This window comes from Ammospiza caudacuta, chromosome 8 (genome assembly GCF_027887145.1).
Source record: "Ammospiza caudacuta isolate bAmmCau1 chromosome 8, bAmmCau1.pri, whole genome shotgun sequence".
NCBI lineage: Eukaryota > Metazoa > Chordata > Aves > Passeriformes > Passerellidae > Ammospiza > Ammospiza caudacuta.
The window spans coordinates 27,722,148-27,748,946 of record NC_080600.1 but is presented as its reverse complement, the minus strand read 5'-3'; the positions used below and the strand labels follow the sequence as shown (position 1 = coordinate 27,748,946).

The 26,799-nt window shown below is 40.2% G+C and overlaps 1 protein-coding gene across 5 annotated transcripts in view; it reads right to left on the bottom strand.

Annotated features, from left to right (window-relative positions):
* The window catches only part of RBMS1 (RNA binding motif single stranded interacting protein 1), a 142,783-nt gene extending 116,808 nt beyond the window's left edge, over positions 1-25,975 (bottom strand). For all 5 annotated transcript variants that reach the window (XM_058809816.1, XM_058809815.1, XM_058809820.1 and 2 more), the window contains exon 1: positions 25,740-25,975. In XM_058809816.1, the coding sequence (XP_058665799.1) occupies positions 25,740-25,814 (75 nt within the window). In that variant the 5' untranslated portion in view covers positions 25,815-25,975. The remainder of the gene's footprint in view (positions 1-25,739) is intronic.
* Positions 25,976-26,799: the final 824 nt, after the last annotated feature.

Genomic DNA, 26,799 nt, shown 5'->3' with positions numbered 1-26,799 from the left:
CAGACTGCCAGGACATCGATCTCACATTTTACTTTGCCCATCATCAGTTGTTTTCTCCAATAGTAAATGAGAATTCACCAGTGCAAAGTTTCTTAAATTTCTTTCAGCAACAATGCTAGCATAAACATTTCCCCCCTTATCCTGCTTGTTCCTAGTATTCATTTTTGCTGTTTATTTTTAAACTGGACTGGTTCCCAGATCTATTTCATTGTATGGCCCCACTAACAGCTCTGCTGGCATTGTTGATGGGGTAATGTGGGGAGAAAGAATGTCTGGAGACAAAGAGAGATGCTCAAAGTTAGTACTGCTACAAAAGAACACATCTGCAAACACAGCTTTAGCTTTACAATGTATCTTCTGTGTTACAGGACACTGATCTGAACTGAGCTGCAGACCCTGGAGCACAAATTACGAGCACTTAACGTTCGTCTGCTGTTCATCTCCTTTAGAGCCTCTACTTGCACCAGCTGCTTCTATTGATACCATATAGCAACGACTCTGTTGACTGCTGGAGAGCAGTGAATGTTCTTACTACAAGTTGGGCTTTGGCAGATGAGCAAGCCTGCCTCTAGTAATTTGAGGTACTGCTGCCTCCAGGTGTCTTTTTTGCTCTTCTGCCAAAAATGCTTGTCTGGCAGAGTGAGCAGAAGGGAATGCTTGAGCCTCAGCTGCTCCAAATACAGCACGTGGTATCTCAGCTCAGCAAAACTTTCCCCCAACACTTCCTCAGCCTCCTGCACCACTAGAATTACTTTTCAGGCACTCCAACTCCTGACTGTGAGAAGAATTTTATTCCCATAGCACAGACTAAGAAGGAAGGTGAGCTTCCATGTGCTTGCAAGCTATTCTTTCTGTTGCTGCTCTCCTGTGCTCCCTTGGCTGCTGTATCCTTACCCCCTGTCCCAAGCAGATTCTCTTCAGTGAGGCTCTGTGTCTGTCCCAGATGCACTGCTCTCTCTCACCCACTGCCCACAGCACACTTTCCTCTCTGGTCCTAGACAGTTACCAAGGTGGGGACACCTTCCTCCAAGAGCCAGTGCTGATGATGATATATGATCAAGCAAGGCAAATCTAGTGGCAGAGCCAAACTCTTCCAGGGAACAGAAGAGACATGGGCAAGTGTCCCCTTGGTGCCCCCACTTAGGTGTGTGAGCAGGGAGAGGCAGGGCAAGGAGGGTATGTTTAGATGGGGAAAGTAGTATTTGACATCTGTGCCAGATTCACTACAGTTAATCCCTAAACCCTCTTAAATTATTGCTTGCATAGGAATAGTTTAAAAGTGCATTTTTCTCATGTTTCTCCATTCTGTTACTGATCCAGAGTCAAGAGGCTTGTGGTCAGGATTAAAAATAAGGAGGCTCAGCCTGTGTCTTTTTCAACATTAATGGCATTTGTGACACATCCTGAGTTATGACTGTAACAGAAGAAAATGTCTTATGACCAGAGTCACTTGGGTGGAGCTTTTAGCTAAGCAAAAGCTGAAAAAGAACCCATCAGTGCTTTCTCTTGATGATTTGAAATTGTAATCTTGTTAGGAAAATTAACCTTAGGAAGGCAACAAGGAATTTCCAGAGGAGGACTGTTGCTAGGCACTTGCATGGTTGGGCAGTAACATACTGCAGTTTGTAACAAGCAATTTTCTACTGTTGATTCAATAATATTTAATAGATGGTACTCTGAATTTCTATGTTATTTGTAACACAGTTGCTGCCTCTGAGCTTTCCTGTCATTCTCTCTGTATACCTTTGGAGAACACAGGGTATATCTACACAGACTTCTCCCTACAGACCTGGAATTACACAGCCTGTGCACCTGGACCAGCAGCCACCTCACTGGCACCTTGGCAGGATTTGTGCCAGCATATTTTCCCATTGGCTCTGGGCTGATGCAAAGTGATATCAGCATGATAAAGAAATCATGTGAAAATACTTGCAGATATCCCTCACGGGTATTCCCAGCAGCTGCTCTGCTGATTGAGGAATACTGGGGGACATGAGGAAATTCTAACTGCCCACCTGGACGAGCTGCATCACATCTCCCCACAGACTCCTGCTGTGCCCTTTGCCATGCCAGGTAGGTGGCGGTCCCTGCCTCTGGTGCTTTTACTGTGAAGCTGGAATGTGTTGGCTAAGCTGCAGGAGAACACACACACACACCCCTGCCACTCCCCACCCCCGAATTTAGTTAAAGGAGGGTGAATTGCATTTTCTCTACGAGAACCATACCCAAAGGATTAAAAGAAAAATATGAGAGCTCTTTTTATTTGCAGCATTAACTTTTCTGGAGCACATTTCTCACTGGTTGTGCTACCATAACACTTAGTTCATAATAAGAAACTTTCAGCCTTCACTGCCTCACTCCACTTGCCATTAAAACTCCCCTAAAAGGCGACAAGCATCTAATTTTCTTCTCAATCCATCTGCGACTTGTATTGGCGCCATGCTGAGGGCAGCAGGAGCCGAGGGTGCCGGGAACACTCAGCAATACCCAGAACCTGGAGCTTGTGTTTAAGCCACAGCTCCCTGCCAGCTGGAGACACATTTAACATTCCCTGCATGACTTCAGCAGTTCAGCCACTTTCCCACATTCCACAGCTGGCCTCCCACCACCACTCAGCCTGCAAGCACACACCACACCGGGGTCATATTCTTGCCATCAATTCTCAAGTACAACTTGCTAGTGAAAGCACTGGAGAGTTCTGTTTAAAATGTGATGGCACCATAAGATCTGCATGTCCTGGCTACATATAAAGGAGTACTTTCTCTATGCTCTTCAGCTCTTCTGTGTTTTATAAAAGCTCTGCATATCTTGGGAGCCACAAAATGGTTGGGTGGCAACCCTGTAAAGTCCCAGAACAAATCCCTACTACTATGAGTAATCCCAGTGCTGTATAATAGGACACATAAAGTCCTTCAGGACTGCATCCACAGAGGTTTATTAACTCCATTGTTAATAGTTAATAGTTAATTAACTAGTAGTTCTCTTTTCTGACTGTAAATTCATGTTGCTTCACATGTACACCACATCCATTTTTGTCATTGTGCAGAAGTTAAAAAAGGAAGCATGAAGTCTGGAGACATCAATTTTTAATACCATAATTAGCTTGATGGATTACAGTGATTTGTAATTTTTTAATGTCTACAAATTGAACTGGCTTGTGCCTTTTTTGTCATGTTTCTTGTGTAATGAAAAAATCAACAATAATTTTCAGAAAGAATTGAAGAAAGCTAACTTCAGTAAATTTCAGTAACAATTCACAACAGCAACATTCCAGCAATTTGTACTTAGAATTTATCTTAAAAGAAAACCCCAAACTATTCAAACAATTTAAAGGTTAAGCATCATGATTTTATGGGGATTACTAGAAGGGAAGCCTATTGTATGATTTGTATCTGGATTCCTCATTTATCTATTACCAATCACATCAGTGGTTAGGGACTGAGCAAATAAAGAATACTTGCACAAAATTAAACCTGCACGTCTAGGTGTGCTGGGCAGAAAGGTCTACAAGTTCATGTTAGTTTTCCCTGGAAACAACGAATAAGTGAACATATATCACTGAATTTCTGGGTGCAACACAGGACTATTAATTCCACTGAAATAATGATTTGTGTAGCTGACATGATCTTTGCATGAACGTACAGCAACTGAATGTATCGGATCTAATGAGATAATCACAACAGTTATGAAACTGGACAGGGAACAGTGCAATGCTTGGGCACTTCTCATGTGTCATTTTAGGCCTGTTTTGGTACATAAATGGGACCTCATCATTCTGTAGCACCTTAAAGCAACATGAGTAAGATCCCAAAAATTACCAGAAGTTGTATTTTATTTCTATTTTAATTTTTAATATTTATTTTAATACTTATTTTACTAATATTTGAGTGAATGCCTTAAAAAATTAATTCAGTCATATTATCATTGAAGTATAAAGATTTTTGGCCCATGTTTTGAAACATCACGTAACATTCTCTCACTTATTTTAAAAAGCTAAGTTAAGTCACTGTTAAAAGACGAGTAACATTCAAATAAGATGGTAGCTTCCTCTTAAAATAATAAAAAATCAGAGAAGCATATTTTATATAAATTATTTTCTATAAACTAGTATTGAGCAAAGTCCCAGTTTATGAGTGAACATGACAAATGAAATACACTCTGGCTGTAGTTAATACAAATTTATCATGGAAGCAGTGACAACCCTTGATCTGCACCAGGACTATTGACACCAGTACACAGAAGGAGTAGCTACAAATGCATGCCATTATTAGAAGAAAATAATGTCGTGCCAGCAACAAGAAGGTAGACTTATATTGGCAAACATTAAAGTTTTATTAAGGCAGAATTCTTTACAGCCACAAGACATGCTGTGTAGCATTATATTCTTACAGTCTTAAAGGAAATGTGATAGTTGCAATTGAAAGTGAACTCTAACAGCTTTTGGAGTTTTTCCCCTCTCCATTAGCTGGGCATAAGCTCATTCAAGTTAATATGGGTGATGTTACCAATAGCAACAAAAATTTCACCAAAGCCCACAAGGAAACCTCGCCATAGCACAGTGGACACAGCTTTGACTTTACTGATGTGCAGCAGCCATGTGCCTTTATGTCTGGCATTTCCTTTTGCTATGATTCTTGCACACCTAAGTACCAGCCACTGTCTAAACCAAGGGTGTCCCCACAGGGAGTGTGTCCCACACCTGCAGGCACAAAGCTGTGTACCAGCAAATGGTGAATTCCTCTCCTGGTCTACCCAGGGGCTGTCCATCAATTTTTGCATGTAGGCCACCAAGATTGCAAAGTCATTTGACTTTGCAAGCCAGGACCTGTCTTTGGCTTCACAGAATAAAAAAAAAAAAAGCCATCTAATTTAAAAAGAAAGAACTCATTAGATACTGAAGGAACTTTTTTGTATTAAAAATATGAGGGAAAGGTACTGGCAACAGCTGGCAATTTAACATTATTACATCTGACAGAAAAGCCGAATTCAAAGGACAGTAATTTAAGAAAATATACTTCAAAGGTAATAAAGTCCCCATACATTCACTTCTTGATTGGGCTTGATTGGAGGAGCACTTTCCAATGCTGTTAGCAAACATGCCACAGGATTGCTAATGAAATTTTTTATCTACTTCTCCCACAAGAGTCCATGCACTACTCCTAAATTCTGATTTTTAAAGCAATAATTTCTCCAGCTGAGTATTTGTCCAGATAAATGAGAAGCCTTTTTTGAAAACTGAAAGTTATTCACCACTGACGGATTGAGGGTCTTGACAACATAAAATTATTATTTTCCCTCTTATTATCAGCTCTAGTATAGAGTAGAATATAATTATTCTATCACAACTGTAATAAACTGCAATTTCAGACAGGAGTGTGAGTAATTTTTGGTCAATGAGCAGTAAAAACAGCTCAGTGAAAGTGAAAAGGATGGATAGGTTAAACACCTTAATTTCAAGTCTGCAAATAACACAAAAACCTGTTTTCATCTCTGATGAGTGAGTGTTGTGATTATCTGAAATTGCACAGGATTAGTACTATTCCAACAGAATGCAAAGGTCAAGAGGTGTTGATTAAGAAAAGGGATTTTTGAAAGAAAACATTATCTGTTTGAAACAAATGCAGGCTCCTGCACCTGGAGAGAAATAACCCCAGCACAGGCTGGGAGCCAACCTGCTGGGAAGCTGCTCTGTGGAGAAGGACCTGGGGATCCTGATGGACAAGAAGCTGTCCCTGAGGCAGCAGTGCCCTTGTGGCCAAGAAGGCCAATGGGATCCTGGGCTGCTTTGGGAAGAGCACTGGCAGCAGGTCAGAGGAGCTGATCCTGATCCTGCCCCTCTGCTCAGCCCTGGTGAGGCACATCTGGAGTGCTGTGTCCACTTCTGGGCTTACCAGGAAAAGAGACATGGAGCTCATGGAGCAGGTCCAGCAGAGGACTATGAAGATAATTAAAGGACTGGAGCATCTCTCTTAGGAGGAACAGCTGGGGGAGCTGGGCCTGTTCAGCTTCCAAAAGAGACAGCTGAGAGGGGACCTCATCAATGTCTGTCAGTGTCTGAACAGAGGGTGACAAGAGGTTGGCGCAGGCCCTGCTCAGGGGCACCAACCAACAGGACAAAAGGCAAAGGGCAGACAGAAACTGATGCACAGGAGGTTCCACCTGAACATGAGGAAGAACTTTACTGTGCAGTGACTGAGCACTGGAACAAGTTGCCCAGAGAGACTGTGGAGTGTCCCTCCCTGGAGATATTGCAGAACTGTCTGGATACGATCCTGTGCCATGTGCTCTGGGATGATCCCACTTAAATTGGGAGGTTGGACCAAATGACCTACTCTGGTCCCTTCCAAACTGACCCATTCTGTGATTTATGTTTAAAATTTCTTTGTAAGCTTTGAACTGTTCTCTTCTGGATGTGGATAAATATTTTTCATATACCATTCAATTAGTGTCCATTTTTCTGTAGTGTCATTAACTGCATACAATCTCATTAATTGTTGTACAATTGAGTCAACAACTTACATTACTTACTGTACATTTAAATTCATATCCTACTTTACCTTCCATTTTTACACACATCCATTAATATGAAGTTTTTCATTAAAAATGTTCATTTGTGTATAGTCTCTACACAAAAATAAACAGCTTAATAGGAACTGAGGGTGGCCAGTTAATGAAAAACTGAAAAAATAACATTAGTTGCAAGCAATACAAGAACTATTATGATGTATATGTATGCAAAAGTATCCAAAATAATTTATTTTGAAATAAAAAAATAAAGATAACTAGAATAAATATAAAATAATACTGGTAATTCTGGAAACTCCTAGTGTTATAATGTGAAAAACAAGTATTTCTGGGACTAATGATATGCTGAACTGCAGTTACAATTCAGATTATTCACTTTCAAAGTCTACCAACTGGCTTGTTGCTGTGGCTCTCCTTTATTCCTTCAGTAATTTATGTTTGCCTTTCACAGGTTACTACACCAAACCAAGGATGAGTACATGGATGCTTATTACACACAAAAATAAGGGTGCCCAAACCAATCAGAATTAATTTTGCAATATGTTAAATAACTATTAGTCCATACTTACAACTCCCAAATTCAGGTACACATTCACGTGTCCAAAATGAGTTCAGGTTTTGCTATACCCTCCCCATTATTTTGTATATATAATTTACTCCTTAAGCTGTACAGGTGAAAATGCAGTCATGCCCCTTGATGCACTCAGCCACCATGGGATTGAATTACTTGTCAGCGTTCTCTCCTCTTGTTTATGTTGTGAGTTCCAAGAATGACTATCATATGAGTACAATGGAGGTCTTTTTAGCAGTATGCTGACATGAAAGAAAAGTTCAGCTATGTTGTTTAATTGTGTATACGCTAGTGCTAGGCAACTCTCCAAACCTTACTGTAAACATTGTTTAAGGTTCATCCAGATCAGCACGATAATGAGGCTTGTGCTTTTTAGGCTTAGCTTTTAGTGACAGTTGCTTTTCTTTATAGTTTTATATTTACCTCTTCTGAAACACAGTTAGAGGCATCATACCAGGCTGACCTTCTTCCTTTATGGATTGATAGGTTGTCCTCTAAAGCCCTTATCTAATATTCTGTTTACATCATGTTGTTTCCCTGTGTGGAGAACTGATCTATTGTCTTTTGTCAGTTTGTCTGGAGAACATATTCATCGCTGCCTAACAAATGGAAATACTAGATTAGTCAGCAAAAAAGTGCATATTCAACAAATGTGGTGTTAAAGACTTTAAGGGAGCCAAAAATACTTAAAAGTTCCATGAAATGTATGGTTACTCTGAAAATATCATTCATGTTCTAACAAGTATGCATGCACATAATAATGTAAAACTGGCACCATTAGCTCTAATGTATAATCATTATGAAGTTATTTTTGTTAATCTAAAGACATCTTCAACTACAAGAATACACATCTGAGACCTAAAATACAGGACATGTGCTTCTTCAGTGGTGAGTTGTTCGAGGTGCAGACTGAGCGTGTGTAGGCAGACAATTATGAGACAAAGAACACTGCATTCCTAAACTTCAGTTTAATTTAAGAAGAAAGTTCATTTATTACTGAAAGAAAACAATTTACAGTGTTCCAAGTTTCTATTATATAAGTGCTGCTGCATTTTAGTTTTTGTAAATGGCTTTTATTTTGCAACACAACAGAAAAATCAGTATAGTATTTATCCAACCCCAATTATATCTTTCTAAAAATTTACACAAAGTACAGCACATCAACATTTTAATCTATGTGCTTGTCAGAATCTAAGCAATTTAGAGCTCTGGTAAAGACAGGCAAAATACTTCAGATTTGATCTGCAAAGATAGAACTTCAGATTTTTAATCATATGAATATTCTTAACTACATTAATAATTTCCAAATGCTGTTTTCATGATTAAGCATTTTACGAATTGTGATGCAGAGCTGAAGGTTGTTAAAACTGACAGAAACAAAGTATTAGCAAAAAATACCATCTCTGTTGCAGCTGAGATGTATATATAGGTCTTCTGACAATGAGATTAATGTGTTGCATTGCTCTTTATCAGGTCTGCGATGAGCCTGACATTATCTCTGAACATTGCAGATCTCCCTAATAGTACCCATTAGTCACAGGATATTGAACTCACTGAATGCAACAAAGTTTAAAAAAAGTAATAATCTACCTTAAACCCAAGGATTATCACACAAATCACTTTGACTTATCCCTAAGGGCACTTTGTGCCCCAGGTTTCCCTGGGGCGCGAAAGTCTCCTGAGCCCTTGCACTGTGCATGGATGCCCAGCCTGTGTGCGGGGCTGCCAGCCTGCTCCAAGGGGACAACGAGGAAGGAACAATGAACTGCATCAATTGGCAAGTACCTTCCAGTGTGCCACACCCAGCTTCCTTCCAGAGACAACCCTGGGCTCACCGGAACACAACATCAAACAAAAGAACAAATATAAATAAATCTGCTTCTCCTTTACTATGCTTTTCATTTCAAACAAACATTCTGCTTTCTGAAGGTTTGGCTGGATCCTCAGCAATTTCTTACATCGCTCAAAGGCAACAGAGAAAGGTTTCCCCAACTACGAGAGCTGTTTAGCAAAAATCACAACCAACACCTTCCCTGGCACAACAACACTCTGGGAAAGCAGGAGTATCATGGGAAGAAAACAAGGTAGAAGGGGTCCAACACCCCTCATTAAATCTGTCCAGTGTGGGGCTCCAGCTTGTACTGGGAATGGATTCAGAAGAGTGAGCGAAGTTGACAGTACAGAAAGAGCATCCACTTGAGGATGAAACAGCTCCCTTGTACCTGCAAGGGTCTGGGTCACTGTGAGAATGAAAAGTCAGCAAATTATTGTACATCTTAGATGCAACAAAGTTCTCCAATATATTTTTTGTTCTCAGTAACTTTTATTTTTTAAAAGACCACTGACAGTGCCTTAGTGAATGCTTCTGTGCAGATGCTAATAAGATTTTAGGGATATTTGCTCCCTTCTCACTGGAACAAGTTGGTATGTTTGGAAATTAATTGCCTAAAATCAGAAATTCCAAACTTAATTGGAATGAAAAAAGAAAAGAAGAATGTAAAAAGAAATTAAAAGTAGATAGTTCAAGAGTCAAACATAAAACTCTAATAAATTAACTCAAGGAAAAACTATTTTTTTCTTAAAGAATTATTAATAAAATCCAATAAGGACCAGGAACTACAAACATATTTAAATGCTCTGTATATTTATGCTCTGATGCATCTCTGGAAAAAGAAAACATAGAATGTTTACCCAGCATAATGCTCTCTTTAACTAGAAAAATATTTAATTTCAAGTATTCCTAATGTGTAACTTGATTCCCAGTTCTTAGCTACATATCAGTCATGGGATGCATTCCATAGTTATGAAGTACTACCTTGAGAGATTTCATGCTTCCAAGCACACGGCCAATTTCTGCCCTGGGATGCAAATGTACAATTCTCCTTGAAGTCTCTAAGAGTCACAAAAGTAGAACATGCTGCACACTGCAACTGAGTTTTTTCTGTATTTAGTGTCAAATTATACTCAGCATTACTTATTTAACTCCACTCCCCTCTAATTTTAATCGGAGGGCTACAACTGAGCAGAGCTGGTCTCCCATGCCAACACTTACTGTAATTAAATTAAATATACATCTATATATGCATCATAGTAAATGTGGCTTTTATAAAACTAAGCAACTTCATATTCATTCCTCTGCATAATATAACTTTTTACTTCTAAAACTCTTGGTATTTAATTAAATGTGTTAATATAATTATGATATACTCATGTAATTACTTGTGTTTTGCACTACTGCACAACCTAGAAACCTTTTAATTTAAATTTAAATCCAAGATACCTGTGAAATTTCGGTACTTATAATTCTCAAGAAAAGAGACATCAAAAAGAATGAAGAGAAATCTCATCTGTGTTCTGCCAAGTGCTCTGCAGCCCAGTTCCAAATACTGCAGGCAGGCAAAATGCTCACTTAGTGAAGTGAATAAATATTCATTGTGCATTTATTTACTTCTGCTATTGCTGGATTTAGTAATATAATTAAAACTATTAAAATCATTAATTAGAAGACAATATAGTTAATAGAGTTTTAGGTGACACAAGTTTAGCACACTGAGTCAAGTTAATTAAGTCTTGTCTACATTTGGAAAATTACCAGAACTACTCTGAAATAACCCTGGATAGGGATGTGTAGATACATGAACATCTATATGGGAATTTTATATGCTCAATAATTTCAGAAAACATTTCCTTATAAATTCCATTATCTTTTTAAGTGCAGACAAGCTCTAAATGTTGTTAGCATCAATATTCTGCACTGTTGACAGCTTTTACTCTCTAACACTCCAGCATGTTTACTTCAGTATCATCAAACCTTTAAGGCTTCGTCCTGGAAAGAAGCAGGCACAGAAACCTCGTGCATCCATTAACAGATTTAAATTTAACAACATCTACAAGTAACACAGTGACAAGGCAATCACCTTGCAGAAGAAGAATTCCTTTTCTTGTTTAGCTGGCTTTGAAACTGGATTAAGTTGTTTTGGACAATTGGCACTATTTTTTTCAGGAAGAAAGCTCTGTCCCCTTGACATTATTTGGGGACAGGTTTTCCAGAATACCTGACAAATCCTCATATGTGGCCTTCCACCAGTGCTAATGCTGTGCCCAGGGCTGGCACAGCAGTCACCGTTCAAGGATCCCTGCTGTCAGAATCAAGGAACTAGATGCCAAATGTCATTCTCAGGGGATGATGTCACACAAGACAGATGCAGGATGAAACTATATGCTGCAAAACTCTGAGATTTTATCATTTTTGAGTGTTAACATGGCCAATATAACCTGTGATTAAAAACCAAAAAAAACCCAAAAAAACCCTAAAAAAACAAACAGCGTCCAAAAGAAAGAAAATCAAAAGCTACAGAACAGAGTTATTAAACCTGAACAAAATAAAAAGGATCTTCTCTTGTTTGGATGTAGTTATAGTTTCAGGACAAAGTGCAAAATCACTCTAAATTACTTGCAACTCCCCATAAAACCGAAGCCTTTTTGTGGGCTGTGTTACTCAACGAGGATAGACTGTGACACAAAATAAAAACTCTGTGTGCCACTCCTTTGGAGTATCATGATCTCCACCACCACCAAAGGCCATAACACATATTAATTCTGGTCACTTCACATAAAATGAATTAAAATATACAGATCATTCCATTTCAGTTATAAAAAAAGTACAAATGCTGTTCTGCAGTGATGACTTGAGCACTTCTAACCTGCTCTTGGACACGCTTTTTCCCCCAAGTGATCTTAATTTAAACACAAACCCACCTCTCTGCTCACTAAAGCAGCCTAGAGTCTTATTTCTAGTCCAATCAGGGATTTCCTCAGCTGCAGTGTGGACCTTAGCCTTGAGCTGACTGACACATGACCAGAGCAGGGTGTTTGGATACATAAGGGTTCTGGCATAGTACAAACAGCACAAATGAGCAGTAAAAACTTAAATGCCAGAAAGTATGTCTCTCTATTCATGAAGTCTAAAGACAAAATAATATGTTACTGTAAATTGTAAGTTTCACTCTGACTGATAAATTGCATAATTTCAACTGAGCTCTATTCCCCATGCATACTCTTCTGATCTCTCATATTGAGATGCGAGCCTTTTGGGTTTCTTTTTTGTTTAGCCACTTCTGCTAGGAGCAGTGATATCCTATCTGCTTAGTGGTTACTAACTCCATTTAGTCTTTGCTATACTGTATATTTTCTTGGATTCAGATTCATTCCATGCCTATCAGGGTAAGAGAATTTATGAACATATAAAATATCAAAAAGAATTGCAACACCACCACATCACTTGAGAGAGTGTTCAGGAAGTTCTTGCATTCACTCTAAATTCAGTGTAATAAGAAAACAAATAAGAAGTAAAAAGAAACACCAAACTGTTCAGTTCTCAGAAGTTTACCTCTGTAACTTTATATCCACTATCACATCAGGACTGCAGCAGATAAGGGGCAAAGGTAACTGACACATTTGCCCCAGGAGCACCTTTTGTCCTCTCACAATCTGTATAAAACAAGGCCTTACCCAAAGGTCTTGTCTGTCTGTTCCCTCCAAAATCATCCTTTGTTTTTGTAAAAGCAACCTTTTATTTTTGCTGAACTTTAGCAGTCCCTAAACTGAGTTCTTGCAGAATACTGCCTTCAATCTCCTTTTGTTGGAGATGGAACTCCCTATGGATGGCCTGGCAGCTGGAGGTGCCTTCTTGGGCCATGCTCTGGTAAACGTGCCACAGCCTCTCCACTGAATTTGGCTTCTGCCCTTCTCTGCTCTTTTCATTTATTCTTTTCCCTTATCTGTTCCCTGCAGCAATTTTCCTCTTTCAAAATTAATTTTCCTTACATTTTCCCTCCATTTGGCTTTGTACTTTCCAGCTACCTTTTCCTCTTTTCCCATCTCAAATGACAACACAAGGCTCAAGAGACAGGTCTACAGCCAGCTTTTCAGTGCCTATGTAAGCACTTCCAGAGACAAGCTCAGTGCTGGGGGCAGAGAAACCAAACTGGAACAGTCCCATGGAACCACCTCTCTCCAGACCAGGTTCTGGGCCTCAATGTGGCAGCAAGGACTGACAGTGAGTAGTTCTAAAGGTCACTTCCATGAGGCCAACACTAAATAAAACTACAGAACCCAGACTACTTCTCTGCTGTTATCTCTCTCAGTGGCATTCTGAGACATGATTTCCTTTCCTCTTTTCCAGATGTTATTCCTACAAGTATAAATTATCGAAAGATTCTCACTAAAACTGTGAAACATTTGTCACTTCCAGACATAGCTCTCAGCTTTCTACTCCCAGAAATCCCAGCTCAGTCTCCCAACATCCTCCAATAATTAGGCAAGCCAGAGTTGCTCAAATTTGTACACAACCTTTAATACTGGTGAGCCTTCTTTCCTCTGTCTCCAAGGCATCCAGAGGCTCCTGAGCTCTGCTTTAAAGCTACAGGCTGTCTGGTATGGTCTGGAGATTTTCCAGATCATTTAAACTGAAAAATGGGGGGCTGCAATACAATAAATATTCAACTTAAGATTATGTTTATTATTTCTTGACATAAAAGGAATATTCTGGTTCGTGATTTTCCTAATTTATGGAAAAAATCACAAACTAGTGCCCATTTTACACATGAATGCCTTCATTACACAGACAAAAATCCAGAGTATTTTATAAATAATACAGGCACATCCATACTTCACTATCTGCCCAATATTTAAATTACTTGAAGCACAGGCTGTCCTGCAGAGGAGGCACCACATTTTCAAAGCTCAAAGAATAACAGTAACTAGTCAATCAAGGAAACTGAATCAACAATGAATATTTTTTAACAACTGGTAGGTAAATCTAAGCTAGTCTATATATCCAACATATTTTAAAAATGCTGTATACAATCACCACCAGAGCACTGGGATGTGCAGCATCCTCTCTGGATGACAAAAGCAGCACAGTTTCCATCAGTGAGAAGACAGAATACATTTTGGAAGACAGCACTCAGATAAGCTCCTATTTTAAAAGGTGTGCCACAGAAATGCCAGGAGTTCTGCTGTTTGGCATATACACATTTCTAAACTTTATGTAAATATCAGTAAAAGAGCAGCCATTTAAACCAACCTTGACAGAGCTGACTAGAGTGTCAGCATGGAAAATGACCCATTATACTTCATATGAATAAAAACGGTATCTATTATTCATTTAATCATTATTCAATTATTCATCTGACATAGAATTCCACTTTCAATTTTAAAAGAAGGAAAGGGGCAACAAATATAAAATATGGGTAATTGCTTTTCTGCCTCTTCTGGGGGCAACATGGCAAAGTAAACTTTTGTCATTCTCTTTCATTTTTACTGTGGTATTTTGCTATTTCTCACAGAAAGTAGCACAGCTACTCAGCATGAAAGTATTACGTGCTTGGTAACACTTCTCCCTGATCCCAGGCCTCAACTAAATAAAATTCCAAGAATAGCATCTAAAATTCCTGAAACCAAAGACAACTCCAATACACAAATATATCTTCATTTTTTTCCTAATTCTATATTTTTGGAAAAATCTGCACTTTTTTTTTTAATATTTGGATAGCCCAGTCACCTTCAAGGCAAATACTCCAGGATGAAGAAAAAAAATAAAGAAGTATTCAACTGGTAACTTCTTTGGTAACAAGTTATAATGACTTGCAGTGATAATGCTGCTATTGTTGACTTTCTGGCAATGAAAGTCATCTTAGGGCCAACTTAGTCCAGTGTTGGGACCCTAAATTTAAATTCTGGCACCTAACAAGAAACCTTATTTTCAGAATTAATGGACAACTATGATCAGTTCAGTTAGCAGAGTAAAAATGAACTGACATTTGGTGGGTTTTACATGTTTTTCTCATCACCAATCTGGTTGACAACCATAGCTGTGATTTTATTTTTTTTAAGATCTAGTAAAAGCAGCATATTTAAGATTAACTCCAGGATCTGGGAACATGTGAGTTCCTATTATTATACCTGCCATTGAAAATCCCTAGAAAATCTGGGGGAGAGTATATAAAAGACACTGGAAAGAAGTGCTAATAAAAGCAGAGCGAGCTAAAGAAGTTGGGTGGGTGGCTTTGGAAGCCTTTCACGTATCCATAGCTCCTGCAGCTGATGAACTTACTGTAATTTGGAAGAAAAGTCATGTGAAATATAGCAGAACTGTTAGTGAAAAGCAAAAGGAACATGTCAATTCTTGCAATTTTTTCTACTAGAAAGAATACTGCCTTCCTCAGTATTCTGCTGTACCTCTGTAAAATGTCTGCTTGGAAAGAGACAAGATTTGGGGCTTAATTATTGTTTTATTTAATTTTTAATCCATGCTCCAGACAAAAACTTATCAACACATTCAGATTTGATGCAGGAACAAGAAATGTCAGCCTAAAAAAGTGGTTTGGTATGAGAATGTATACAAGTCTGTCACAATTTACAGCATAATTTGGTAGCACTATAATCTTCTGCCAGGAGAAAAATAAATAGACAAACCTAAATTGTCAAATTTTAAGCAGCTTAAACAAGATATTTGCTAAAATGGGATAAGGGAATTTGATGATTTATGATTATTGAAATGACATTTGCATATTTGTATAATGCATGTTCCGTTAAAGAGAAAAAAGGATTTCCTTCTATACCTTTCCTTTCCAAATTCCACAGCATAGCTTACAAGGATGGAGCGTGGAAGGAACAGTAACAGTTTCTGTAGAGCCTCTTATGCTGATGGATGGCTACCAGGGCCAGCCTTACAGAATCACACACTAGTTTGGGAAGGACACCTGGAGGTCATACAGTCCAACTTCCCTCCAAGAGCAGATTGCTCAGGACCTTGTCCAGTTGAGTTTTCTACCATCTCCGAGAGATTCCAGAACCTCTCTCAGTACCTTCAGGTCACGCTTATGGTGAAAAAACTATTTCTTCATATCTAATTACAATTTTCTAATGTCCTAACTTGTGTCCCTGTGTTGCATCCTATTGCCTATTCCCCTCTAGGATAAAACTACCAGCTCTGTAGACACGGGGAGGGCAGTGAATGTCATACCTAGACCAAATGGAACACTACTGGTGTGTTCAACATTTTTACCTCAGAGAAGTGCAAAGTTCTGCACCTGTAAAGGAGGAGTCCCTTGAAATGATGTCAGCTGAGAAGCGACTGGCTGGGGAGCAGCTCTGCTGGAACAGACCTGGGGGCTGTGGCACACAGCCAGCCAAGCACAAGCCAGCAGCTTGCTCTGCCGCTCCTGCTGGCCTGCATTCAGAAAGGGAGTGACTAACCCCCATTGGAAAGGCTCCATTCAGGATCCCGCGTGCAGTTCTGAGCCCGCAGTAAATGGCACTGATAAGCCAGAGCAAGCTCAGTGCAGGACTGTCAAGACAGCTGGGGGCTGGATCACATATTCTGTGAAAAGCTGAACTGGATTTGTTCAGGCTGGAGAAATGGAGGCTTTGGTGGGAGTTAATAGCAGCTTTCCTTTTATAGAATGGAAATTTATGAGAAGGTTATTAAGGAGAAGGGCCCAGGTTCTTACAAGTCAATGAGCCTAAGTTAAAAAAAGAGAGGTTCAGACTGGAAATAAGGGGGGAAAAATCACTACAAGAATAGCTAGCATTGAAACAGCTGCACCTCCATCCTTGGAGACTTTCTAGAACAGACCAAATAATGCTCTAAGCAACCTGGTCTGATCTTCTAGACAAACCTGATTTGAGCAGAAGGCTGATTTAGAGAGCTCCTGGTATCCTGTGATCCTATCCCCATGCATCTCCAAGAAGTGTCTGTCCCCACTTTTTCGGTGCATTCTTATTTGATACATTTAGACAGCAATTAGATCTCCCCTTAGCCTTCTCTCCTTAAAATAGCCTGCTCTTCTAAATAAAGCCATTTGTAGGAGCTGGGCATAAAACAGGGAAATACCCATATTCATCAAAGAAAGGAAAAAAAAAAACCCACCCAAATACAGATGTGGAAAGAGTAGAGAACGGCCTAAATATAAACACTGTGAATACAGTCCAGTAAAAGGCCTGAGCAGTGAGAATAGTAAACTGGGGAAAGAAATTTGGGACTGCGAACAAAGAAACTGCTCCTATGATCCAAGTTTCCTGTGTTCAGGGAAATTGGAGTTTGACTACTCTGTCATTTATTCAAATGCATCACAGAAACTACTACATATAGCCCTTTTTCCAGCGACCTGGGACAATAATAATCTGAGCTTTTGGACAACTGACTGGGTCAAAAGAAGTAAGAGGCACTCTGGAATCTTTGACCCTGATAGGAGCCATGTTTCCCCCTCCAATGTGTCCCCACGTATTCTCCTCTGAGCTTTCATGAGCTCCTCACTTTCAATAGTAAAAGCAAATGGTCACTAACCAGGAAAGCTATCCACAGGAAACCAGAGGGTCGCTGACACTACTAACAAAATTCCAAGTTTGTATCATAAACCCTTCTTTAATGTTTTTTCTAGGAGACAGAATGTTTTAGCTAGTACTTTTCCAAATGAGTCACTAACACCCTTGTCTTAATTCTGCAGCTGCTGCTAATTTGAAGTGCCAGCCTTCTCCCCTCTTTCCCCAGAATGAAATAAAATATCAATGTTGCACTGTGCTGAAAATGGAAAGTTAGATGTAACACTATGCTACAAGGCCTCTGGAAGTTTCATTTACATTTGATTCTTTCTTTCCCCCCAGGCCTATACCTAACTTAAGCCCTCCCAGCGAATTATTTCACACTTACCTCCACAATCATTGGTCCTAAGAATGAAAGATTGACTCAAAAGGTTTTTTAACACTTAGTGCACCAACATCTAACACAATTTAAAACAACAAAAAAGAAGATAAGTCATAGAAAAAAAGTGTTAACAGTTATCTGCATTTATGTGTAATCAGCAAATTTATGTGTAATCAGCAGCTCTGCTGGCCAAGGCCCCAGAAAACTTTTTATCCAGAAAAGCTCCACAGCCCCACTGCGTGAGACAAAAGCAAGACCCAAGGGGGTGGACTTCTTTTGGAGACAACTTCACCCACAGCCATGCAAATCTCAAACTTCTTAAGTATCTCATTAGTTGCTCCACTGTGAAAAGGTACTGCAGCTGGGGGGTTTGGGCTTAGCTTTCAGCCAGACTGGTTTCTTGATTCAGCTCACTGACCAATCATACAAATGCTAGGGCCAGCACAGGGGGAAGAATGAGTGGCTGGAAGCAATGGGGGAAGACAAGATTACCCTTTTTGGCTGCTGTGCATAGTTATGTAAAATTAAAGTGATTATGTAGCTATGGCCTGAGGGATAGAAGAGGTCACAGATACTACCACAGCCTATAAACTGCTGTGGAAATTGTGTCAGTGTGTGTTGCCAAGAGACAAGCACAGGAATTCACTTCTTAACCTGTTGTAAAACCCACAAAGTGAAGCCTGTTCAGTCTACCTCTCTAGAAAACCTCAATACTTCCCTCTCAATGCACAAGACATTTTGTTCCATTTTGTATCAGTAAGCTCTGTTTGTCTACCTGGAATGATTCTGAAGCGTTTCTCCCAGGCCTTACATGAGATTTCAAAACCTTAGCTTTAATATATTTTGAAATGTTTTCATCAAGTTGGAGCAACTGAGACTAAGTGTGCTCTTACAATCTCAGACTGTGAACAAGAACATGGTGCTCCAAAAGCTACCATGGAACAAGTGAGCCCTGTATCTGGTTATACCTACCCACGTCCAAGCTCTGACTTCCTCAATACTGAGATAACATAATTCAGCTCAGAACTTACTGAAATAACATTTCAATGCAGATCTTGATATTTTCAGCTGAGGAAGACTTGGTAGATGCATGAAGTCAGAAAATTATTATCATCTATTTAATCACAGAAGATATGACCTGAATCTGTTTTGTGTCTGTTTTGAATGAAATTAATTAAACTCAAATAGAACAGATTTTTATCAACACGCTTTTCCACCATTTTTCACTTTTTAGCAAAGTAGAAGTTTTTCCAGCAGAAATAGTTGTGAACACTACTTTACACAGGCCACAAAGTCTATACGATTGAAGAAAACACAAGTATGTAATTTTAGCTAAATCTGAGCATACATCTTCAATGGACTATTTCTCAAACCAAAAGCATAATTTAATGAAAAACAACTTGTTTTTTAAAATCATTGTTAATCGCTCTTGATTATGGAAGACTGAAACTGAAATATGTAACTGTACCAAGATATACTTTCCAATTTATTATTACAACTTTGTTCAAACTTCTTTACTACTATCACAATCACATTTCTTTCATTAGGAGTACTGCATTAGTAGCATCAATTACCTTTCCAAGTGATGCATCTACTACCAACATTGATAGCTCAAACTTTGCTACTCGGATTTCAAAGTGGATGAAAAATTGTGTCCAAGGAGTTTTTTTGATGTATGTACTAAAAAGATATATTTCTTAAAGGCATTGTTTTATAGAAAACAATGCTTAACTACTTTGTATTATTCTTCATTGGAAAACATGAATAATTTTGCCTACCTTTTCTTTGTTCTTTCAACATTGAGTGGAAGCTCAGAAGTTTACTAAGGAAATTTCATCCTTGAGACTGAGACCTAGAGACTTATGCTCTAACAAGAAGCAAAGTACTTAGAAGAATATAGCATGCTCAATTCTGGTCTAAAAGTAATGAGAAAAAAAAACCTACTATCATTATGAAGAGAACCAGCTGAGTTTTGAAACAAACATACTTTAAAGAACTGTTTTATACAGAGAAAATTAGCTTCTCCCCACACAAACTTATTGCATACCTTTCATGACTGCCTTGGGATCCTGTGCTGAGAGTAAAGCTAGAAAGTACACCAGCACAAATCAGACGTGTAATTCTGGCTTCTTACAGCTGTTGCCTACCTACTGGTTATAAACTTCACATTTGCAAACCCGGTGCCTGGAGGGGGTTAACAATCAAAATACAAAAGGAAAACAGCCCTGAATAAATGTCTCAAGACTATTTCAAGTCATATGTAGGTTTATCACTTTTCTGTTAATGTCAATCCCATAAGACCATCAGACTCAGGATCTGCTCATATGTCTGCAGTAAAGTTACTACAGAATCACAAGGAGGGACCAAGATTTTGTTGACGTTTGTTAAATGACGCAAATCACACAGTATCAAATTAAGCCCCAAGTATGGGGTACTCTAGGGATGAGTTTAGTCTCAAACTTCTGGAAACTACAAAGCTAATAAGGACCTGTAATTTCCACCATTGATTGAGTGGAGAAAATATTTTTAACTTTGTCATCTGCAAATTCAGTCATATATATGTATATATATATACCATCCCTCTCTATAAGGAGGTTGGATTTAGGGAGGAAAGTTGTGGCTATTTAAAAACTCTTTAACAGAGTCCCTAGGAAAAAAAAAATACAAAATTAACACACCTTATGGATGCCATTGGTGCTTTTTCTTGATTCCAGCCCCAATCACACACTGTTTAAGTTGCCCTCCCTAACTTTTGCTCCTCTGAAGTGAAGATTATGACCACCAGGGCATTGCAAATCACCTCCAAATTAAGCATGATCAGCATAACCCAACAATAAATCAAGATTCTAGTAAATTTTTCTTATTTGAAATGAAAGGCAAGACTCATGTTGACTTCAATGAAGCCAGTCTTCGAGATGATGGTGGTGTGAAGTGTTTCTACAGTTCATGTTCCTTTAGCAGAATTCTTTAGAGAGTTACAATGATGTACACAAAAATACGTGATATGAACTCTTGCAGAACATTGTATGAACTTTGCTCAACCCATTTCTAGAGAGGCTTTTGAATATACAAGCATTATTCCAGCAAGAGTTTCTAGAAATACCTCACAAAGGGCATATTTCATCAAAGGCTACCTGAACCAAACTTTCGAAGTTCAAAGGAGCTATAACTGAGACAAGGATAGAGGTGCCCTTCACAAAACAAGATGGCTGGCAGAATTACATAGAACAATCACTGTGATCAGTGACAAAAAAGTTACTGGTCTGATGTATGGATGTAAACAGATGTTCTCAGTTTTGGACTGGGATGTTTGGAAGAACAGAAAATGCTCTTTCTAGGTAATACTCTTAATTTCTCTCTATTTTCCATCCTCTGAAATAATTCTATAGAGTCAGAGGGATTACCTTACCACCAAAATGCTCAAGTTTTTCTTAAAATTGGTAGATTTTTAAAATTCTTTCCCTTCCACAGTATAGTTCATTTTTGGAAGAAATTCTCTACATAGTTGCACAATAAACCTCCAGCCTGTCTGGAATGAGAGAGAACACATTCAAGAAGCCGAGGAGGACAATGGGATCAGGTAACTGCGTGGAGACAAAAAGCTTGCCTGCAACTAACCTGTGCTTTTCTTTTATTTCAATGAATTTCCAAGCTCAGCCAAGAGCTCACAACTAGGGACAATGAACACAACTTCCCAGAATATAAAATGTGCAAATTGCTTCTGTCCAACCTTACAAACATGCATACTGTCCTTTACTGCAAATTCGTCTTTTACTATGTACAGATTTCGCAGTCTTAGTGCATATGGAATAAACCTAACTAAAGTGATCAGAATTTGTAATCATTGATACTGATGAAAATCAGCTCAAAAGCTCCTGAAACTTTTTAAAGGATGACAGATCTGTGCTTGGTGAGGAATGCAGTGCTGAGGTACACATAAGCAGCAAACGATTAGCAGGTTCTACTTCTTCTGCTTTAGAAGCTGAAGGTTCTACATCGGTCTATTAATTTCATATACTGACACTAAACTGCAGCTTATGCAGTGTCTGCTGATAAGACAATTTCAAGTCTACTTAGTTTAATACTGTTAACTGATTTCCTTCTTACTCTGCTATTAACAGGCTTGGATAAAAATTAAGTGTTCCCATTTTAAAGTTTGCTCTCATCAACCTGAGAACAAGGTTTTGTCATGGCAGAATCTGCCTGCTCACTACAGTTAACATCAATCTACAGTCCTGCCTACAAACCCACACAACTTCTAGAAATACTGGTTCTTCTCAGAGCTGCCAAAGCAGCAGTTTTGCAGCTACAAAATGATAAAGTTCAAAGCCCACTCGAAGTCAATTTAGCAAGATTCACAAGACTTCATTAGTTCTAGGTTTTGTTACCTAATACCATACAAAATAACTAGAATTCAAGCATCACACAGGTATTATCTATGACTACTAAATGCTTACATTTTAGGTAAGCCATGCTATCTATAGGAAATGTTGCCATCTTCTGTGAACCGTCTTACACAAAGAGCTTTCCTTTATGATACAGAAGCCTACTAGTGGAATTACTCATATTGCCACATTACTCTCCAAGGGAATACCAGTAATACAGGTAGTTGTCACAATTTAGTTGTAAACTGTTGTGTGCATTGAGACCCTGAATTCCATTTGATATGGGAAAACAAAACATAGACTCACTTTTATTTCTTTCTTGACCAAAGCAAACAGACTGTGGCCTAAACATGCCTCTACACATTTGTATTTGTTTATGTGTACTCTGTCTTGTTAAATATTAAAATACTTTTCCTGGCACAGCCAGGTTTTACTCCTGGGCAGACAGGCCTTTAAGCACTAGTAGAACACATGAAATATTAATGAAATAATTTTCCAAAATGTTGAAATACAAAATCTCTCAATTATAAGTAAAGCTTCAAGTATGGAAATTAGATACAACTGAGTTGAAAGTTGAAAAGCAATGTTACAGAAATATGGTTAAAGAAAGCACCTAAACCATTAGAAACATCCATTGAACTTGGAAAATATTTTTGATGCTTTCTGACAAGCCATACAATGCTGCAATACAGGAACTGTCCTAAAACATACACTCATTAGAAGACATAAAATTTACCAAATATATCAAGCATATAATTCCAGAGTAAAGGCTGTCCTAAAAATGAAGGTTTTACAAGCTTCAACTTAAAGCCATTTCAAACTGTTTTCATTGCCATAATGATATTTCATTTTAAGTCTTCTTCCAATGGTAATTTTGTTCTTTTCATGTAAGTCCATGGTTTCACTAATATCTTTTGATGCTGAGTTCCCTAAGACTAGAGGAAGGGAGGTGCTGAATCACAGCAAATGTTTATATTTCCTCACAGAATATATCACTGAACCAGCTTGAATACTTCATGAATAAGACTGTGAAGATCATAACACTCAAATACAAAATCTGTTTTTTAAAATCTGTAACATATTAATATCAATTTAAATAGCTGACCACATCAACATTTTAACCCAAAGAGCCATTAGGAATTTATGCAATTTATCTAATGAGTATTTTTGAGTGCTCCACAGAAAAATCCATCTTCAAGAAATTCCTGTCACCTCCTAGTTATTGATTTGCAGATTATTAGTCAGCAGATTTTCCATCTTTATTTAAATAAGGATAAGATGAGAAGCAGAACTTCTGGTTTAGGAGATTTTCCTACCTCCCCCAGTATAATCATGTACTGTTACCCATTGCTCATTCAGCAAAGGCGATTCACCTCTGTTATCATTTGTGTTTAACAAAACCCAAAGATATCTCCAGAATTACTGAAAGAGTGGACATAGAGTGGACAGTGAACTGTTTTAGGGCCCAAAGAACAGAACAGCTAAAAACTATGAATTAAATTAATATTTCTATGTGTCCAGAGGGGATCCATAGTGGGAAGATTGCTTATGTTACTGGATTCTGCATACTTGAGTACCAAAACCTACAGTCACTGGTCCCTGTATCTATACCAAGAAGACACCTATTTTTCTTTTATTTCTTTAATAAAATCAAGATCTCTGAAAACAGGAAACTTTCACTGGATCTCAGATATTTCATTTCATGTGTGTAGGTCAAATGGCTCTGTGTTCTCTCTGCTGAAACAGAGCAATGTAATTTCAGGCTGTATAATTTTATAGCAAAGACTGCAAGGCAGTTTGAAGATGTCATTGACTGTAAAACAAATCAATATTAAATTATCTGTACAGGAAACATTTTCAAAAGACAGTCCATCATGTTTTCTCATAGGATCATGGATTTCTAGGATCATTCTTTACTAACTACTATAAGCTATCACAGTTTATCTCCCTCTTCAATTATTTACAGGTCAAATCAGCCAAGTGATACTGCTTCATATATATTCCACGTTATGTACTTGATTTGTATCATACAATTGCCACACAAAACCATGAGGGCAAAAGTTTCTGCATAAAGACGTGTTTCATTTGAGAATGTACATACAGTCTTACAGCTATGTGATGCAAAAGTCTGTCCTTTAGACATTCCACCTTTCTTTAAAATAATGCATTAAATATATGCATACACATATATATATTAAATATATATGTAAACAGTTACTGCAGTGATTACTCTGCAGCTAAATCTTTAAATGGCTATAGTCTGTCCATCTTTAGCCTGATGTCGATTACACATTTAACAGATTAGTCATTTCAAATCACCCAAAGACCTTCGTCACATTTCTATTAATTTCTGTACATGTGAAAGCACATTTCAAAGCCTCCTCATTGCTGCCTTGTAAAATGTCTCATGACTGTCAAATGGAATTTATTTTTCAGCCAAGCAGTCTAAAATACATTTCACAATACAGTAATACAAACACAATAAAAAGAAGAGCCTATCAAGTGTGCAGATAAAGGGAATTCTTTCCTGTGATTGCCAAAGAGGCAAGACAGTTCAATAGCAAAAAAAATAGAAAAATCACAACCAAACCCACACCACGGTAATAACCTCTAAAAAAAGTTCACACATAGAAGCGTCATATGGGTCTGTTTTGATTTGTGAGGAGTGTCACTGGTGGTTGGAAAGGCTTATGCTAAATGTTCCAGACAGCTGATGCAACCACCTCTGCATCTGCCAGTTTGCAGCATGATGCTTCTAGAGCAGTGGGGCTGGCTGCCCTTAAAGACTTGAAGGAGAAAGGGAAAAAGGTGGAGATACTCCACCGCAGGAACCACTAACATCAGCATCCCCACAAACAGCAGCTACCCGTGTACATTAATCATCACGACCTGGACCCTCAATGCGTTTTTTAATCCAGTTTGAAAACTGTGAGGTGGCAGCTCACAAAGGTCCAACTCCGCAGACAATGAGTATCCACCCGAATCCGACAGCTTCCCCAGTGCCCGTATTTAATTGGAATTACGGCCATCTCCATCGCAGCAGTAAGCACGCCCTGCCACCCCCGGGGATGTCACAGCAGCCCCGCCGCGGCTGAGGCACGGCCATGGCAGCCCCCGCCGGCCCAACTTGGCTGCTCTGCCCGCGTTCCGGGGGCTGCGCCGGGCGAAGGCAGCGGGAGCGCGGCCCGCAGCGCTCCGCTCTGCGGCGGGGTGGCCGAGGACGCGGTTGGGAAGGAGGAGACACGCCGAGAGCCCCGGGGAAGAGGAGGGACCGACAGCGGGAGGGGAAAGGCGAGAGGGGAGTCAGGTCGGAGGCTGCACGGTCGGGAGCGAGGAGAAGCGGTGGAAGCCCGGCGGGGGCTCCCGGGGCGGCGGCGGGCGGCAGGAAGGGGCTGCCGGCTCTTTCCTGTCTCCGTCCCCCGGCGCAAGCTGCCCGCCTCCCCCGGGCCGTGCCCCAGCCGCGGAGCTCCCGCCCGGCCCGGCCCTGTCCGGCCGCCCGGAGCGGGGCCAGCGCCAGACCCGCCGCGCCGCCCGGCGTGCCGGACCCTACCTTCGCCTGCAGATACTGGGGGTAGTAGTAGGTGGTGTACTGGGGGTACATCTGCTGTTTCCACACTTTGCCCATGAAGCTGGAAATGTAGCCTGCAGTGCAGGGATGGGGGGGTACTTTGGGGGGCTCCAGCCGCCTCTCCGTCTCTCTCTCTCCCCTTCTGCCTCTTCCTCTCCGGCGGCGGCGGCGGCTGCTGCTGCTCCTCGGCCGAGCTCAGACCTTCCTCCACCCAAAAGCCACAGCGGAGCGGAGCGGGGGCAGGCACTCTCGCTCTCTGCCCGGGAGTTCCTGCCAAGTCCCCGCCCGGCCGGGCCGAGCAGCAGCGGCAGCGGAGCGGCGGCGCGGGGAGCGCTCGGGGCCGGCGCGGCGGTGCCAGGCGGCGGGGCAGGGCTGGCGGAGGGGCGGGGGACGGGGGCGAGGGGAGGCGCTTAGCCCCGCTCGGCCCCGGGGCGAGCCCCAGCCCTGGCCCCGCGGCGGGGCAGCCCCGGGGCGGGGGGCGCCGCTCGGGCCGAGGGCCGCTCCAGCGCCGGGGAAAGCTGCGGTGCCCGGCGGGAGCGGAGCGGAGCTTTCACGTTCTGGAGGAGAGGAGGAGGAGGAAGGCTGCAGTGGCCGCATCGCGCCCGGCTCGGCTCTGACCTAATTAGCCTGGTTGTGCTTTGTTATCGCCTTCCCTCTTTTGTGCATCCCGCTGCTGAACAGTGGTGCAGGGCACAAGCTGGAGAGGAAAACTGGGTACAATTTTGGAAAACCAAATTTGGCTTCAATTCCGCCTGACGGTACAGGGTGCGTTTATCTGCCGGAGCAGAAGAGACTGCAGTGCTAAAATCATTTATAGAGCAGCAGCCACAAAGCCAGACCAAATTCTCCGTCTGCCCCATTGCACGTTCTTAAATTTGCACTTCAGCCAGTGGTGCTGAGTTCTCCAACAGGAAACATTCCTGTTCTAGACAGTAATAACTATATTTTTTTCACTTGAATATTTTCTCTGAGAGAGCTGATTTCCTGAACATTAGAACTTAGGACTGGCAGCATAATATGCTCTACTGTTGAGTGTAAAAAA